Source organism: Ascaphus truei, chromosome 12, assembly GCF_040206685.1.
Source record: "Ascaphus truei isolate aAscTru1 chromosome 12, aAscTru1.hap1, whole genome shotgun sequence".
Lineage (NCBI taxonomy): Eukaryota > Metazoa > Chordata > Amphibia > Anura > Ascaphidae > Ascaphus > Ascaphus truei.
This window is the reverse complement of record NC_134494.1, coordinates 46,376,365-46,395,885: the sequence shown is the minus strand read 5'-3', so window position 1 is coordinate 46,395,885 and position 19,521 is coordinate 46,376,365. Positions and strand designations below refer to the sequence as shown.

Genomic DNA, 19,521 nt, shown 5'->3' with positions numbered 1-19,521 from the left:
GATGAGGTCATACATCTGGCTTCGGGTGGCTTTATCCATCGTGAAGGACCATGCGTGAAACCTTTGGGCGCGAACAGCCGTGGTTACGCCGAGGCGGGCGAGGATCTCGAACTTCAATTTTGCATAGACGTTAGCTTCGGCTGGCTCTAGATCAAAGTAAGCCTTCTGGGGTTCGCCGCTTAGGAAGGGTGCGATTAGACCAGCCCACTCAGCTTCTGGCCATCCCTCTCTCTGTGCCGTGCGTTCAAACGTGAGAAGATAGGCTTCCACATCATCCGAGGGTCCCATCTTCTGAAGGTAGTGGCTTGCCCTGGTCATTTTCGGAACTGGGGCTGCCGCTGCCAGTGGAAGGTTACTGATAGTCTCCCTCAGGATCTCGAGTTCCTGCTGTAAGCCCTGAGCGAACCGCTGTTGCTCCTCTTTCAGCAAGCGGTTTGTCTCTTGCTGGTTTGCATTCGCCTGTTGCAGGGCTTCATTCGCGTCTCTCTGGACAGCGACATTGCGTACCAGCGCACTCACCACGTCTTCCATCTTGTTTGGAGAGAGAGAAAAAAAACCTTTTTTTTTTTTTTTCTTTAAAGTTCTTTAACCCCCAGACCTTTTAGTGTTCTGCCCGCATTCTCCACCATATGTGACAAACGGCTTACTCCGGGGCTACGCCGTCTGTCCGGGACTGTTAGAACACGGTCTTTTAGGGTAGGTTAAATGATGAGACGTCACGTACTGTTCCTTTAAACAGGCTATGCCTGGTTTATTCAGTCCCAGGCACTGAGACTGCCACAGTTTAAACAGAAAACAAAGCCAAACAAAAAGCTGCTCATCTGAGCGATAACTTAAACTTAGATGTCCCTGACTCAGAGTTGGAAGTGGCTTGTCCACTTCCACCAACAAAATAAGTACCTTTGCAGTCTTTAGACAAACTAACAGAATGAATGAAGCGGTTTGGGAAAGAGGCTTTCTCACCCCTCTGCAGTTCAGCAGCCTTCCAGGCTCTTGGGCGGGGCCCAGAGGAAACAGGAAACAGGTCTTATATACCTGAACTCTAATCAGCATGACAGGTGACAGAAAACAGGCAGCAGACAAACTGTGGAATGGAGTGCCTGTACCACGAGGCTGCCCTGTTCAGCTTAGACAGGACAGAAACTGTTCAGTATCCTGGGAGCCCTGTATATGGAGTTTATTACCAACCCCTGGTTTCTGTCACAATATATATATATATATATATATATATATATATATATATATATATATATATATATATATATATATATATATATATATATATATATATATATATATATAATTCCCACTGACACAGAACTCTGATGATTTTCAGCTGATTAACAATGTAACATATGGTCTACCCTAGACACAGATTTCGGTCTAACAGGTGAGGGGGGAGTTATAGTGCTTACACAGGTCCTACCTGCACCTACATTACTGCATAGCAGTGAGTCATCACTCACTCACATCACTCCAGTGAGTCATCACTCACTCACATCACTCCAGTGAGTCATCAAAACGGTAACCTCTAATTCTGAACTTCTGCAGGCATTTGCAGGCTGTTTTTTGTTCAGTTTCTACATTTTTAGTTTTATACTGTATGCAGTTTTTTTTTTTAGTAAAGACACCTCCCCTCTCCACTTATTTTAGTGAGTTTCTATTAAAAGTTATATTTTAGTACTTATCATTATTAACAATGTATTAAGGGTATTAAATGCTGCAAACTGGGATCCTTTTTCTCTTTTGGAAATATTTCTAAGTGCCACCCCAGTCACAGCACCACCCTTAATTTGCAACTGTACTAAACAGGTTGTGCGAGGGTATTCACTAGTTAACTCTTTCTGGTGTACCATCCTCAGCCTTGGTCTCCCCACTGCTGGATGAAGCCTCCCCAATGATCTCTCAGGTACAGCGGTTACAGCCTCTCTTCTCTATGTTGTTCCAACACATTTTTGGATTTCCTCGTCTCATCGTACTTTTGATTGTCATCTTAGTCTGTCATTTCCCTTGCATTCCAGTCTAGTACCATCTTTATCCAACAATGGTAATTTCTTCTTGGAATATGTCCGACCCACCGCCATTGTAATTTCTTCACACTTGTGATGATGTCACAGACTTTTGTTTGGTTTCAAACCTAGTCATTCTTTTTCCCGTCTCTGGGTAATACCCAGCATGCATCTCTCCATACTTCTTTGCGTTGGCTAAAGCTTCTAAATTATCTTCGCATTTAAGGTCAAAGTTTCACATCCATATGTGAGCGCGGGCAGAATCCACTTGTCGAAAATGTTCTTCTTGAGGCGCAGTGGAAGATTCTCCTGAAAGTTTGTCTTGTTTCTTCTAAATGCCTCCACCCCATCTTCATTCTTCTATTTATTTAATATACATTGTTACTTGTTGGCCAAGGTAGACATAGTCTTCGATTTCAAGTTCTATTCCATTTATTTCGATGTTTGCAGAGTTGACAAATTTGTTAAACATCACTTTGGTCTCGCCGACATCCATATGGAGGCCACCTTCTGACTTGCTTCAGTGCATTCTCTGAGTTCTTGCTGGAGGTCTCCTGGACTTGTGGCCCAAATAACAATGTCATCTGAACATTGTAGGTGACACAAATATTCACCGTTGATTTTGATTCCTTTTTTTTCCCCAATGCAAGGTTACTCACTGAGCCACTCCTTTTCCCAGGTTCCCCTGCTTCACACTCAGTGCCAGTCAGTGTCTTTACTCACTGAGCCGCTCCTTTTCCCAGGTTCCCCTGCTTCACACTCAGTGCCAGTCAGTGTCTTTACTCACTGAGCCGCTCCTTCTCCCAGGTTCCCCTGCTTCACACTCAGTGCCAGTCAGTGTCTTTACTCACTGAGCCGCTGCTTCTCCCAGGTTCCCCTGCTTCACACTCACTGCCAGTCAGTGTCGTTACTCACTGAGCCGCTCCTTCTCCCAGGTTCCCCTGCTTCACACTCAGTGCCAGTCAGTGTCTTTACTCACTGTGCCGCTGCTTCTCCCAGGTTCCCCTGCTTCACACTCACTGCCAGTCAGTGTCGTTACTCACTGAGCCGCTCCTTCTCCCAGGTTCCCCTGCTTCACACTCAGTGCCAGTCAGTGTGTTTACTCACTGAGCCGCTCCTTCTCCCAGGTTCCCCTGCTTCACACTCAGTGCCAGTCAGTGTCTTTACTCACTGAGCCGCTCCTTCTCCCAGGTTCCCCTGCTTCCCACTCCGTGCCAGTCAGTGTCTTTACTCACTGAGCCGCTCCTTCTCCCAGGCTCCCCTGCTTCACACTCACTGCCAGTCAGTGTCTTTACTCACTGAGCCGCTCCTTCTCCCAGGTTCCCCTGCTTCCCACTCCGTGCCAGTCAGTGTCTTTACTCACTGAGCCGCTCCTTCTCCCAGGCTCCCCTGCTTCACACTCACTGCCAGTCAGTGTCTTTACTCACTGAGCCGCTCCTTCTCCCAGGTTCCCCTGCTTCACACTCACTGCCAGTCAGTGTCTTTACTCACTGAGCCGCTCCTTCTCCCAGGTTCCCCTGCTTCCCACTCCGTGCCAGTCAGTGTCTTTACTCACTGAGCCGCTCCTTCTCCCAGGTTCCCCTGCTTCACACTCAGTGCCAGTCAGTGTCTTTACTCACTGAGCCGCTCCTTCTCCCAGGTTCCCCTGCTTCACACTCAGTGCCAGTCAGTGTCTTTACTCACTGAGCTGCTCCTTCTCCCAGGTTCCCCTGCCTCACACACAGTGCCAGTCAGTGTCTCTACTCCCTGAGCCGCTCCTTCTCCCAGGTTCCCCTGCTTCACACTCAGTGCCAGTCAGTGTCTTTACTCACTGAGCTGCTCCTTCTCCCAGGTTCCCCTGCTCCACACTCAGTGCCAGTCAGTGTCTGTACTCACTGAGCCGCTACTTCTCCCAGGTTCCCCTGCCTCACACACAGTGCCAGTCAGTGTTTCTACTCCCTGAGCCGCTCCTTCTCCCAGGTTCCCCTGCTTCACACTCAGTGCCAGTCAGTGTCTTTACTCACTGAGCCGCTCCTTCTCCCAGGCTCCCCTACTTCACACTCAGTGCCAGTCAGTGTCTTTACTCACTGAGCCGCTACTTCTCCCAGGTTCCCCTGCTTCACACTCAGTGCCAGTCAGTGTCTGTACTCACTGAGCCGCTACTTCTCCCAGGTTCCCCTGCCTCACACTCAGTGCCAGTCAGTGTCTTTACTCACTGAGCCGCTCCTTCTCCCACTTCATTGCCTGTGTGACGATGTTGGGCATACAACGGTCATCTCTTCATCCCTTGTTAACGATGAAACCTGCTAACTGATTCTTCCATTTCTGTTCTTTTTCTTCTTACATCACATATCCCATTGAATCTTTTCATGTTTACCTCCCCGGTTCTACTAATGCTCACTTGAGAGTCTGGCAGATGCTGTTAGACACACACACACAAACAGACACACACACACACACACAAACAGACACACAGACACACAGACACACAGACACACACACACACACACACTTCCAAATGGAAAGAGAAAAAATAAAGAGTGTTTGTTTGCAAAGTTGTACAAATCTATACAAAGCCCCATGTATCTAAGAGGTACTGATCGATGGAATATTGGAGGCAGGCTAAAACAATGTTTAGCTTCATCTTTGCTGCTGTTAGAAAAACAATGAATGCTCTCAAATCTAAACAATGCACTGTGAAATATGCATCAACATCCAGGTATGTTCCGCTCTCAGGGACGTTCTTATAAGCTATCACTTTGCAGGGACAGAGGGGAAGCAAAAATGGGGGATGATTTCTTTATCCTCCACTTTTTGTACAGGGTAGCAGGGGGTGGGGTATAGTAGGTGGTGGGGTATAGCAGGGGGTGGGGTATAGTAGGGGGTGGGGTATAGCAGGGGGTGGGGGATAGTAGGGGGTGGGGTATAGCAGGGGGTGGGGGATAGTAGGGGGTGGGGTATAGCAGGGGGTGGGGGATAGTAGGGTGTGGGGTATTGTACGGGGTAGCAGGGGGTGGGGTATAGTACTGGGTAGCAGGGGGTGGGGTATAGTACTGGGTAGCAGGGGGTGGGGTATAGTACGATGTGGTGGTAGCAGGGGGTGGGGTATAGTACGGGGTAGCAGGGGGTGGGGTATTGTACGGGGTAGCAGGGGGTGGGGTATAGTAGGGGGTAGCAGGGGGTGGGGTATTGTACGGGGTAGCAGGGGGTGGGGTATTGTACGGGGTAGCAGGGGGTGGGGTATAGTAGGGGGTAGCAGGGGGTGGGGTATTGTACGGGGTAGCAGGGGGTGGGGTATTGTACGGGGTAGCAGGGTGTGGGGTATAGTACGGGGTAGCAGGGGGTGGGGTATAGTACTGGGTAGTAGGGGTAGCAGGGGGTGGGGTATAGCACGATGTGGTGGTAGCAGGGGGTGGGGTATTGTACGGGGTAGCAGGGGGTGGGGTATTGTACGGGGTAGCAGGGGGTGGGGTATAGCACGATGTGGTGGTAGCAGGGGGTGGGGTATAGTAGGGGATAGTAGGGGTAGCAGGAGGTGGGGTATAGTAGGGGATAGTAGGGGTAGCAGGGGGTGGGGTATAGTAGGGGATAGTAGGGGTAACAGGAGGTGGGGTATAGTAGGGGATAGTAGGGGTAGCAGGGGGTGGGGTATAGTAGGGGATAGTAGGGGGTAGCAGGGGGTGGGGTATAGTAGGGGGTAGCAGGAGGTGGGGTATAGTAGGGGATAGTAGGGGTAGCAGGAGGTGGGGTATAGTAGGGGATAGTAGGGGTAGCAGGGGGTGGGGTATAGTAGGGGATAGTAGGGGTAGCAGGAGGTGGGGTATAGTAGGGGATAGTAGGGGTAGCAGGAGGTGGGGTATAGTAGGGGATAGTAGGGGTAGCAGGAGGTGGGGTATAGTAGGGGATAGTAGGGGTAGCAGGAGGTGGGGTATAGTAGGGGATAGTAGGGGTAGCAGGAGGTGGGGTATAGTAGGGGATAGTAGGGGTAGCAGGAGGTGGGGTATAGTAGGGGATAGTAGGGGTAGCAGGGGGTGGGGTATAGTAGGGGATAGTAGGGGTAGCAGGAGGTGGGGTATAGTAGGGGATAGTAGGGGTAGCAGGAGGTGGGGTATAGTAGGGGATAGTAGGGGTAGCAGGAGGTGGGGTAGACTGACTCACCTGATTATAGAGCGCGCAGACGTGCAGCGCCGAGTTCCCGGACGCATTCTGGGCCCCCATGTTGGCGCCGTAAAACAATAAGTGCTCTAGATGTTGGAAGTGCCCGTAGCGACACGCCTGCAGACAGACACAGACACACTAATCACACGCGTGATCCACGTATGTGCACAGCTGTCACTAACAAATGTATGTGAAAAACCAAGAATAAACCCAGGCCGGCTGTGAGGGCCACACATCGGGAACGCTGCCGCCATTAACCCCTTCTCTGCTAGGGAGGGATTTACTACTGATATATTAACCCATTGACAGCCAGAGGGGCTAGCTCCCCAATGTGTTACAGGCTCCTCCGGCAGGGCAGAGGTTAATAAAACAATGCCACTTACACCATACAAAGAGAATACAAATGCCTGTACACTGCCCTTTCCCTGCGGGGTGCTTCATTCATCAGGAAATCAGTCAGCGTCTCCCTATTGTGAGGAGATCTCGGCATTAAGAGAATTTCTTGTGTTGACACAATCAGTGGGATTTCCTGTAATCTGCTTTATATTTCTGTTCTCAGCAGTGCCACTTTGCACACGTTCGTGCAAACCTCTCGGGGCTCCCTGTAACCACAGGGCTCAACTGCTGGGGCTCCCCCACAACAGGACAGGGTCACAGGAGAAAGAGACAGAGGGGGCGGGGAGTCACAGGGGGCAGAAGTCGCTGAAAACGCACGCGCGCGTTTCCTCCTTCTCTGCTTGGCCACAACCCCCAGTAGCCAATCAGGATAGAGGAAGCGGTCCTGCTCTCTCCCTGCTCTGTGAGATCGGGGAAATCCTGCGGCCCATTTTGATCTCTCACAGAACCCAAGGGCAGGAACGCGGAACCCCAGGGCAGGAACACGGAACCCAAGGGCAGGGACGTGGAACCCCAGGGCAGGGACGCGGAAACCCAGGGCAGGGACGCGGAACCCCAGGGCAGGGACGAGGAACCCCAGGGCAGGGACACGGAACCCCAGGGCAGGGACACGGAACCCCAGGGCAGGGAAACGGAACCCCAGGGCAGGGACGCGGAACCCCAGGGCAGGGACGCGGAACCCCAGGGCAGGGAAACGGAACCCCAGGGCAGGGAAACGGAACCCCAGGGCAGGGACGCGGAACCCCAGGGCAGGGACGCGGAACCCCAGGGCAGGGACGCGGAACCCCAGGGCAGGGACGCGAAAACCCAGGGCAGGGACGCGGAACCCCAGGGCAGGAACGCGGAACCCCAGGGCAGGAACGCGGAACCCCAGGGCAGGGACACGGAACCCCAGGGTAGGAACGCGGAATCCCAGGGCAGGAACGCGGAATCCCAGGGCAGGGACACGGAACCCCAGGGTAGGAACGCGGAATCCCAGGGCAGGAACGCGGAATCCCAGGGCAGGGACACGGAACCCCAGGGCAGGGATGCGGAACCCCAGGGCAGGGACACGGAACCCCAGGGCAGGGACGCTGAACCCCAGGGCAGGGACGCGGAACCCCAGGGCAGGAACACGGAACCCCAGTGCAGGGATGCGGAACCCCAGGGTAGGAACGCGGAAACCCCAAGGCAGGGACGTGGAAACCCAGGGCAGGAACGCGGAAACCCAGGGCAGGGACGCGGAAACCCAGGGCAGGAACGCGGAACCCCAGGGCACGAACACGGAACCCCAGGGCAGGAACACGGAACCCCAGGGCAGGGACGTGGAACCCCAGGGCAGGGACGTGGAACCCCAGGGCAGGAACACGGAACCCCAGGGCAGGGACGCCGAAACCCAGGGCAGGGACACGGAACCCCAGGGCAGGAACACGGAACCCCAGGGCAGGAACATGGAACCCCAGGGCAGGAACGCGGAACCCCAGGGCAGGGACGTGGAACCCCAGGGCAGGGACGTGGAACCCCAGGGCAGGAACACGGAACCCCAGGGCAGGGACGCGGAACCCCAGGGCAGGAACACGGAACCCCAGGGCAGGGACGTGGAACCCCAGGGCAGGGACACGGAACCCCAGGGCAGGAACACGGAACCTCACATGGGAACCACTGCTTTAAGGAGTGCAGCCTGTATAACACATACACGGTGTATTCTGTATCTCTTCATATTATGATTTTTGCAGTTACATTCCAGACCTCGATTTCTAAACTATGCAACATAAATAAATGATTAAAATGGCACTGAATGTGCTTCATTCCTGCTTAATATACGTTACCAAGTAGGACTGTGCTGTTAATACAACACGGTGCACATACCTGTAGCAGGCTCCAGACATAGGGATGCATCTATCCCAAAATCAACACAGCTCAATATAATAACATGCCAAACAACCACATGTAAAATCAAATAAATAGATGATTATATGTTACAAAACTCTTACTACACAACCTATATAACGCCTGGGGCTGGTATATATACACTGGATCACTGTGTGCGACTTCTCCGCCAGCAGAGGGTGCCAGAGACCTCTTGTGTGGCAGCTAAGCATGGAACTAGCGCTGCTCTATGTGACACTGGTACCCAATGCATCATTTATATAGAGAAGGCCATAGTGTGGGGGATACTGACTGCAGCACACGCTCCGTGAGATTAAACCCACTGAGGAGGCCGTCTCCATGCTTCAGCGGAATGCTGCGTGCCACGGAATGATCTAACACCCCCACACTAATACGGGGGCCTGGCAAGTTTCACCAGGAACGGATTTGTGATAAATAAGTACATTTCTCAATAGAAATATGTCCTGATATTGTACAAGCAAAGAATGCTGGCAGAGAATAGGAAGATGCTGCTGCAATACCTCCAAGAGTCCTCATTCCATAAAGCAGCATTCTCTTAGTAATAACGAGCACAGCACTGTGCATACTGAAATACTACAGGCACTGCGCAGCACTGTGCATACTGATACACTACAGGCACTGCGCAGCACTGTGCATACTGATATACTACAGGCACAGCGCAGCACTGTGCATACTGATACACTACAGGCACTGCGCAGCACTGTGCATACTGAGATACTACAGGCACAGCGCAGCACTGTGCATACTGATACACTACAGGCACTGCACAGCACTGTGCATACTGAGATACTACAGGCACTGCGCAGCACTGTGCATACTGAAATACTACAGGCACTGCGCAGCACTGTGCATACTGATACACTACAGGCACTGCGCAGCACTGTGCATACTGAAATACTACAGGCACTGCGCAGCACTGTGCATACTGATACACTACAGGCACTGCGCAGCACTGTGCATACTGATACACTACAGGCACTGCGCAGCACTGTGCATACTGATACACTACAGGCACTGCGCAGCACTGTGCATACTGATATACTACAGGCACTGAGCAGCACTGTCCATACTGATATACTACAGGCACTGCGCAGCACTGTGCATACTCATATACTACAGGCACTGCGCATCACTGTGCATACTGATACACTACAGGCACTGCGCAGCACTGTGCATACTGATAATACTGATACACTACAGGCACTGCGCAGCACTGTGCATACTGATATACGACAGGCACTGAGCAGCACTGTGCATACTGATACACTACAGCCACTGATCAGCACTGTGCATACTGATATACTACAGGCACTGAGCAGCACTGTGCATACTGATACACTACAGGCACTGAGCAGCACTGTGGATACTGATATACTACAGGCACTGCGCAGCACTGTGCATACTGATACACTACAGGCACTGAGCAGCACTGTGGATACTGATATACTACAGGCACTGAGCAGCACTGTGCATACTGATACACTACAGGCACTGAGCAGCACTGTGCATACTGATACACTACAGGCACTGAGCAGCACTGTGCATACTGATATACTACAGGCACTGCGCAGCACTGTGCATACTGATACACTACAGGCACTGAGCAGCACTGTGGATACTGATATACTACAGGCACTGAGCAGCACTGTGCATACTGATACACTACAGGCACTGAGCAGCACTGTGCATACTGATACACTACAGGCACTGAGCAGCACTGTGCATACTGATATACTACAGGCACTGAGCAGCACTGTGCATACTGATATACTACAGGCACTGCGCAGCACTGTGCATACTGATACACTACAGGCACTGCGCAGCACTGTGCATACTGATATACTACAGGCACTGCGCAGCACTGTGCATACTGATACACTACAGGCACTGCGCAGCACTGTGCATACTGATACACTACAGGCACTGCGCAGCACTGTGGATACTGATACACTACAGGCACTGAGCAGCACTGTGCATACTGATACACTACAGGCACTGCGCAGCACTGTGCATACTGATACACTACAGGCACTGAGCAGCACTGTGCATACTGATACACTACAGGCACTGCGCAGCACTGTGCATACTGATACACTACAGGCACTGCGCAGCACTGTGCATACTGATACACTACAGGCACTGCGCAGCACTGTGCATACTGATACACTACAGGCACTGAGCAGCACTGTGCATACTGATACACTACAGGCACTGCGCAGCACTGTGCATACTGATACACTACAGGCACTGCGCAGCACTGTGCATACTGATACACTACAGGCACTGCGCAGCACTGTGCATACTGATATACTACAGGCACTGCGCAGCACTGTGCATACTGATATACTACAGGCACTGCGCAGCACTGTGCATACTGATACACTACAGGCACTGAGCAGCACTGTGCATACTGATACACTACAGGCACTGAGCAGCACTGTGCATACTGATACACTACAGCCACTGAGCAGCACTGTGCATACTGATACACTACAGGCACTGAGCAGCACTGTGCATACTGATACACTACGGGCACTGAGCAGCACTGTGCATACTGATACACTACAGGCACTGAGCAGCACTGTGCATACTGATACACTACGGGCACTGAGCAGCACTGTGCATACTGATACACTACAGGCACTGAGCAGCACTGTGCATACTGATACACTACAGGCACTGAGCAGCACTGTGCATACTGATACACTACAGGCACTGCGCAGCACTGCGCATACTGATACACTACAGGCACTGCGCAGCACTGTGCATACTGATACACTACAGCCACTGAGCAGCACTGCGCATACTGATACACTACAGGCACTGATCAGCACTGTGCATACTGATACACTACAGGCACTGAGCAGCACTGTGCATACTGATATACTACAGGCACTGCGCAGCACTGTGCATACTGATACACTACAGGCACTGAGCAGCACTGTGCATACTGATACACTACAGGCACTGCGCAGCACTGTGCATACTGATACACTACAGGCACTGAGCAGCACTGTGCATACTGATACACTACAGGCACTGATCAGCACTGTGCATACTGATACACTACAGGCACTGCGTAGCACTGTGCATACTGATACACTACAGCCACGGAGCAGCACTGTGCATACTGATATACTACAGGCACTGCGCAGCACTGTGCATACTGATACACTACAGGCACTGCGCAGCACTGTGCATACTGATACACTACAGGCACTGCGCAGCACTGTGCATACTGATACACTACAGGCACTGCGCAGCACTGTGCATACTGATACACTACAGGCACTGCGCAGCACTGCGCATACTGATACACTACAGGCACTGCGCAGCACTGTGCATACTGATACACTACAGGCACTGCGCAGCACTGTGCATACTGATACACTACAGGCACTGCGCAGCACTGTGCATACTGATATACTACAGGCACTGCGCAGCACTGTGCATACTGATACACTACAGGCACTGCGCAGCACTGTGCATACTGATACACTACAGGCACTGCGCAGCACTGCGCATACTGATACACTACAGGCACTGCGCAGCACTGTGCATACTGATACACTACAGGCACTGCGCAGCACTGCGCATACTGATACACTACAGGCACTGCGCAGCACTGTGCATACTGATACACTACAGGCACTGCGCAGCACTGTGCATACTGATATACTACAGGCACTGCGCAGCACTGTGCATACTGATATACTACAGGCACTGCGCAGCACTGTGCATACTGATACACTACAGGCACTGAGCAGCACTGTGCATACTGATACACTACAGGCACTGCGCAGCACTGTGCATACTGATACACTACAGGCACTGAGCAGCACTGTGCATACTGATACACTACAGGCACTGCGCAGCACTGTGCATACTGATATACTACAGGCACTGAGCAGCACTGTGCATACTGATACACTACAGGCACTGCGCAGCACAGCCATGCGCACGCGCGTCTCGACTGTTTCAACATCAGCCTCCCACATCAAATTGTAATTGACGCGCGCTATATTACACGCCTTATGCTCTTTTGGTATGATCCCGACGGTTCTACGTAACTCTCCCCCGCGGCCTGCTGGGTAATCTCTCCCCCGCGTCCCACCGGATAATCTCTCCCCCGCGTCCCACCGGATAATCTCTCCCCCGCGTCCCACCGGATAAACTCTCCCCCGCGTCCCACCGGATAATCTCTCCCCCGCGTCCCACCGGATAAACTCTCCCCCGCGTCCCACCGGATAAACTCTCCCCCGCGTCCCACCGGATAAACTCTCCCCCGTGTCCCGCCGGATGATCTCTCCCCCACGTCCCACCGGATAAACTCTCCCCCGCGTTCCACCGGATAAACTCTCCCCCGCGTCCCGCCGGATAATCTCTCCCCCGCATCCCACCAGATAAACTCTCCCCCGCGTCCCACCGGATAAACTCTCCCCTCGTCCCACCGGATAAACTCTCCCCCGCGTTCCACCGGATAAACTCTCCCCCGCGTCCCACCGGATAATCTCTCCCCCGCGTCCCACCGGATAAACTCTCCCCCGCGTCCCACCGGATAATCTCTCCCCCGCGTCCCACCGGATAAACTCTCCCCCGCGTTCCACCGGATAAACTCTCCCCCGCGTCCCACCGGATAAACTGTCCCCCGCGTCCCACCGGATAAACTCTCCCCCGCGTCCCACCGGATAAACTCTCCCTGCATCCAACCGGATAAACGCTCCCCCGTGTCCCACCGGATAATCTCTCCCCCGCGTCCCACCGGATAAACTGTCCCCCGTGTCACACCGGATAAACTCTCCCCCGCGTTCCACCGGATAAACTCTCCCCCGCGTCCCACCGGATAATCTCTCCCCCGCGTCCCACCGGATAAACTCTCCCCCGCGTCCCACCGGATAATCTCTCACCTGGTGAATCTCCTGCCAGCCGTTTTCATCCTTGCACCCCACGGCCGCGTGTTCATGGAGCAGCAGCTCACAGCAGTAAGGGTCTCCTCCCACCATTGCAGTGTGGTACAGCGGAGTCAGGCCACGGCTGTCCTTATAATCCGTGGACGCTCCCAGTTCTAAGAGAGTCTGCAGAATGAAAGCGCGGTATTGAGAGCTGCTGGAGCACGTAACCCCCCGCAGTGCTGGAGAGGTGCTGTGCGCGGTAACCCCCGCAGTGCTGGAGAGGTGCTGTGCATGGTAACCCCCGCAGTGCTGGAGAGGTGCTGTGCAGGGTAACCCCCGCAGTGCTGGAGAGGTGCTGTGCGCAGTAACCCCCGCAGTGCTGGAGAGGTGCTGTGCGCAGTAACCCCCGCAGTGCTGGAGAGGTGCTGTGCGCAGTAACCCCCGCAGTGCTGGAGAGGTGCTGTGCATGGTAACCCCTGCAGTGCTGGAGAGGTGCTGTGCAGGGTAACCCCCGCAGTGCTGGAGAGGTGCTGTGCGCAGTAACCCCCGCAGTGCTGGAGAGGTGCTGTGCGCAGTAACCCCCGCAGTGCTGGAGAGGTGCTGTGCGCAGTAACCCCCGCAGTGCTGGAGAGCTGCTGTGCGCGGTAACCCCCGCAGTGCTGGAGAGGTGCTGTGCGCAGTAACCCCCGCAGTGCTGGAGAGGTGCTGTGCGCAGTAACCCCCGCAGTGCTGGAGAGGTGCTGTGCGCGGTAACCCCCGCAGTGCTGGAGAGGTGCTGTGCATGTAACCCCCGCAGTGCTGGAGAGGTGCTGTGCATGTAACCCCCGCAGTGCTGGAGAGGTGCTGTGCGCGGTAACCCCCGCAGTGCTGGAGAGGTGCTGTGCGCATTAACCCCCGCAGTGCTGGAGAGGTGCTGTGCGCAGTAACCCCCGCAGTGCTGGAGAGGTGCTGTGCGCAGTAACCCCCGCAGTGCTGGAGAGGTGCTGTGCGCAGTAACCCCCGCAGTGCTGGAGAGGTGCTGTGCGCAGTAACCCCCGCAGTGCTGGAGAGGTGCTGTGCGCAGTAACCCCCGCAGTGCTGGAGAGGTGCTGTGCGCAGTAACCCCCGCAGTGCTGGAGAGGTGCTGTGCGCAGTAACCCCCGCAGTGCTGGAGAGGTGCTGTGCGCAGTAACCCCCGCAGTGCTGGAGAGGTGCTGTGCAGGGTAATCCCCGCAGTGCTGGAGAGGTGCTGTGCGCAGTAACCCCCGCAGTGCTGGAGAGGTGCTGTGCGCAGTAACCCCCGCAGTGCTGGAGAGCTGCTGTGCGCAGTAACCCCCGCAGTGCTGGAGAGGTGCTGTGCACGGTAACCCCCGCAGTGCTGGAGAGGTGCTGTGCGCAGTAACCCCCGCAGTGCTGGAGAGGTGCTGTGCGCAGTAACCCCCGCAGTGCTGGAGAGGTGCTGTGCACGGTAACCCCCGCAGTGCTGGAGAGGTGCTGTGCGCAGTAACCCCCGCAGTGCTGGAGAGGTGCTGTGCGCGGTAACCCCCGCAGTGCTGGAGAGGTGCTGTGCGCAGTAACCGCCGCAGTGCTGGAGAGGTGCTGTGCACGGTAACCCCCGCAGTGCTGGAGAGGTGCTGTGCGCGGTAACCCCCGCAGTGCTGGAGAGGTGCTGTGCGCGGTAACCCCCGCAGTGCTGGAGAGGTGCTGTGCACGGTAACCCCCGCAGTGCTGGAGAGGTGCTGTGCACGGTAACCCCCGCAGTGCTGGAGAGGTGCTGTGCGCAGTAACCCCCGCAGTGCTGGAGAGGTGCTGTGCGCAGTAACCGCCGCAGTGCTGGAGAGGTGTTCTGCGCAGTAACCCCCGCAGTGCTGGAGAGGTGCTGTGCGCAGTAACCCCCGCAGTGCTGGAGAGGTGCTGTGCGCGGTAACCCCCGCAGTGCTGGAGAGGTGCTGTGCGCGGTAACCCCCGCAGTGCTGGAGAGGTGCTGTGCGCGGTAACCCCCGCAGTGCTGGAGAGGTGCTGTGCGCAGTAACCCCCGCAGTGCTGGAGAGGTGCTGTGCATGTAACCCCCGCAGTGCTGGAGAGGTGCTGTGCGCAGTAACCCCCGCAGTGCTGGAGAGCTGCTGTGCGCGGTAACCCCCGCAGTGCTGGAGAGCTGCTGTGCGCGGTAACCCCCGCAGTGCTGGAGAGCTGCTGTGCGCGGTAACCCCCGCAGTGCTGGAGAGGTGCTGTGCGCAGCAACCCCCGCAGTGCTGGAGAGCTGCTGTGCGCAGTAACCCCCGCAGTGCTGGAGAGGTGCTGTGCGCAGTAACCCCCGCAGTGCTGGAGAGGTGCTGTGCGCAGTAACCCCCGCAGTGCTGGAGAGGTGCTGTGCGCAGTAACCCCCGCAGTGCTGGAGAGGTGCTGTGCGCGGTAACCCCCGCAGTGCTGGAGAGGTGCTGTGCGCAGTAACCCCCGCAGTGCTGGAGAGGTGCTGTGCATGTAACCCCCGCAGTGCTGGAGAGGTGCTGTGCGCAGTAACCCCCGCAGTGCTGGAGAGGTGCTTTGCGCAGTAACCCCCGCAGTGCTGGAGAGGTGCTTTGCGCAGTAACCCCCGCAGTGCTGGAGAGGTGCTGTGCGCGGTAACCCCCGCAGTGCTGGAGAGGTGCTGTGCGCGGTAACCCCCGCAGTGCTGGAGAGGTGCTGTGCGCAGTAACCCCCGCAGTGCTGGAGAGGTGCTGTGCGCAGTAACCCCCGCAGTGCTGGAGAGGTGCTGTGCGCAGTAACCCCCGCAGTGCTGGAGAGGTGCTGTGCGCAGTAACCCCCGCAGTGCTGGAGAGGTGCTGTGCGCGGTAACCCCCGCAGTGCTGGAGAGGTGCTGTGCGCGGTAACCCCCGCAGTGCTGGAGAGGTGCTGTGCGCGGTAACCCCCGCAGTGCTGGAGAGGTGCTGTGCGCGGTAACCCCCGCAGTGCTGGAGAGGTGCTGTGCGCGGTAACCCCCGCAGTGCTGGAGAGGTGCTGTGCGCGGTAACCCCCGCAGTGCTGGAGAGGTGCTGTGCGCGGTAACCCCCGCAGTGCTGGAGAGGTGCTGTGCGCAGTAACCCCCGCAGTGCTGGAGAGGTGCTGTGCGCAGTAACCCCCGCAGTGCTGGAGAGGTGCTGTGCGCAGTAACCCCCGCAGTGCTGGAGAGGTGCTGTGCGCAGTAACCCCCGCAGTGCTGGAGAGGTGCTGTGCGCAGTAACCCCCGCAGTGCTGGAGAGGTGCTGTGCGCAGTAACCCCCGCAGTGCTGGAGAGGTGCTGTGCGCAGTAACCCCCGCAGTGCTGGAGAGGTGCTGTGCATGTAACCCCCGCAGTGCTGGAGAGGTGCTGTGCAGGGTAACCCCCGCAGTGCTGGAGAGGTGCTGTGCGCAGTAACCCCCGCAGTGCTGGAGAGGTGCTGTGCAGGGTAACCCCCGCAGTGCTGGAGAGGTGCTGTGCGCAGTAACCCCCGCAGTGCTGGAGAGGTGCTGTGCGCAGTAACCCCCGCAGTGCTGGAGAGGTGCTGTGCGCGGACCTCCCTGCACTGACCATGATGTTTAAGCACGAAGGCAACAGAACCAGAACCTGCCATGTAATGGAGCGCTTTAGATCGTGTTTGTAAAGGTTCTTGTTACATATCTGCTGTAAGAACAGAAAGGGAGAGGCCAATATTACAATTGCAGCGTCGCGTCAAAACAAATGCATTGCTGCCGTCGCGTGCGCTTATAGTAAGCGCGGTGCGACGGAGCGACGGCTTGGTCGCGATCGCTGGAAGTCATCTCTATTTGATTTTTCCAGTGACCGCAGCCTGAGGTCACCGCTGCGTCGCCGGCACTATAAGCGCAGCCTGAGGTCACCGCTGCGTCGCCGGCACTATAACCGCAGCCTGACGTCACGGTCGCGTCGCCGGCACTATAAGCGCAGCCTGAGGTCACCGCTGCGTCGCCGGCACTATAAGCGCAGCCTGACGTCACTGTCGCGTCGCCGGCACTATAAGCGCAGCCTGACGTCACTGTCGCGTCGCCGGCACTATAAGCGCAGCCTGACGTCACTGTCGCGTCGCCGGCACTATAACCGCAGCCTGAGGTCACCGCTGCGTCGCCGGCACTATAAGCGCAGCCTCAGGTCACTGTCGCGTCGCCGGCACTATAACCGCAGCCTGAGGTCACTGTCGCGTCGCCGGCACTATAAGCGCAGCCTGAGGTCACCGCTGCGTCGCCGGCACTATAACCGCAGCCTCAGGTCACTGTCGCGTCGCCGGCACTATAACCGCAGCCTGAGGTCACTGTCGCGTCGCCGGCACTATAAGCGCAGCCTGAGGTCACCGCTGCGTCGCCGGCACTATAAGCGCAGCCTGACGTCACTGTCGCGTCGCCGGCACTATAAGCGCAGCCTGACGTCACTGTCGCGTCGCCGGCACTATAACCGCAGCCTGAGGTCACCGCTGCGTCGCCGGCACTATAAGCGCAGCCTGATGTCACTGTCGCGTCGCCGGCACTATAAGCGCAGCCTGACGTCACTGTCGCGTCGCCGGCACTATAACCGCAGCCTGAGGTCACCGCTGCGTCGCCGTCATTATAAGCGCAGCCTGAGGTCACCGTGGTGTCGCCGGCACTATAAGCGCAGCCTGACGTCACTGTCGCGTCGCCGGCACTATAAGCGCAGCCTGACGTCACCGTCGCGTCGCCAGCACTATAAGCGCAGCCTGACGTCACTGTCGCGTCGCCGGCACTATAAGCGCAGCCTGACGTCACTGTCGCGTCGCCGGCACTATAAGCGCAGCCTGAGGTCACCGTGGTGTCGCCGGCACTATAAGCGCAGCCTGACGTCACTGTCGCGTCGCCGGCATTATAAGCGCAGCCTGAGGTCACCGCTGCGTCGCCGGCACTATAAGCGCAGCCTGACGTCACTGTCGCGTCGCCGGCACTATAAGCGCAGCCTGAGGTCAAAGCTGCGTCGCCGGCACTATAAGCGCAGCCTGACGTCACTGTCGCGTCGCCGGCACTATAACCGCAGCCTGAGGTCACCGCTGCGTCGCCGTCATTATAAGCGCAGCCTGAGGTCACCGTGGTGTCGCCGGCACTATAAGCGCAGCCTGACGTCACTGTCGCGTCGCCGGCACTATAAGCGCAGCCTGACGTCACCGTCGCGTCGCCAGCACTATAAGCGCAGCCTGACGTCACTGTCGCGTCGCCGGCACTATAAGCGCAGCCTGACGTCACTGTCGCGTCGCCGGCATTATAAGCGCAGCCTGACGTCACTGTCGCGTCGCCGGCACTATAAGCGCAGCCTGACGTCACTGTCGCGTCGCCGGCACTATAAGCGCAGCCTGACGTCACTGTCGCGTCGCCGGCACTATAAGCGCAGCCTGACGTCACTGTCGCGTCGCCGGCACTATAAGCGCAGCCTGACGTCACTGTCGCGTCGCCGGCATTATAAGCGCAGCCTGACGTCACTGTCGCGTCGCCGGCATTATAAGCGCAGCCTGACGTCACTGTCGCGTCGCCGGCACTATAAGCGCAGCCTGACGTCACTGTCGCGTCGCCGGCACCATAAGCGCAGCCTGACGTCACTGTCGCGTCGCCGGCACTATAAGCGCAGCCTGACGTCACTGTCGCGTCGCCGGCATTATAAGCGCAGCCTGACGTCACTGTCGCGTCGCCGGCATTATAAGCGCAGCCTGACGTCACTGTCGCGTCGCCGGCACTATAAGCGCAGCCTGACGTCACTGTCGCGTCGCCGGCACTATAAGCGCAGCCTGACGTCACTGTCGCGTCGCCGGCACTATAAGCGCAGCCTGACGTCACTGTCGCGTCGCCGGCACTATAAGCGCAGCCTGAGGTCACCGTCGCGTCGCCGGCACTATAAGCGCAGCCTGACGTCACTGTCGCGTCGCCAGCACTATAAGCGCAGCCTGACGTCACCGTCGCGTCGCCAGCACTATAAGCGCAGCCTGACGTCACTGTCGCGTCGCCGGCACTATAAGCGCAGCCTGACGTCACTGTCGCGTCGCCGGCACTATAAGCGCAGCCTGACGTCACTGTCGCGTCGCCGGCACTATAAGCGCAGCCTGACGTCACTGTCGCGTCGCCGGCACTATAAGCGCAGCCTGACGTCACTGTCGCGTCGCCGGCACTATAACCGCAGCCTGACGTCACCGTCGCGTCGCCGGCACTATAAGCGCAGCCTGACGTCACTGTCGCGTCGCCGGCACTATAAG

The 19,521-nt window shown here is 56.3% G+C and overlaps 1 protein-coding gene across 7 annotated transcripts in view; it reads right to left on the bottom strand.

The window, feature by feature from the left end:
- Positions 1-19,521, bottom strand: part of SHANK2 (SH3 and multiple ankyrin repeat domains 2) — a 468,530-nt gene that overhangs the window by 320,736 nt on the left and 128,273 nt on the right. For 6 of the 7 annotated variants that reach the window (XM_075567606.1, XM_075567608.1, XM_075567607.1 and 3 more), the window contains exons 7-8: positions 13,340-13,507; positions 6,147-6,263 (exon numbers count right to left, since the gene is read on the bottom strand). In XM_075567606.1, coding sequence (XP_075423721.1) covers positions 6,147-6,263; positions 13,340-13,507 — 285 coding nt within the window. Of the gene's footprint in view, positions 1-6,146; positions 6,264-6,529; positions 6,587-13,339; positions 13,508-19,521 lie in introns of those variants that run through there. The other variant, XM_075567612.1, reaches the window with a different exon arrangement.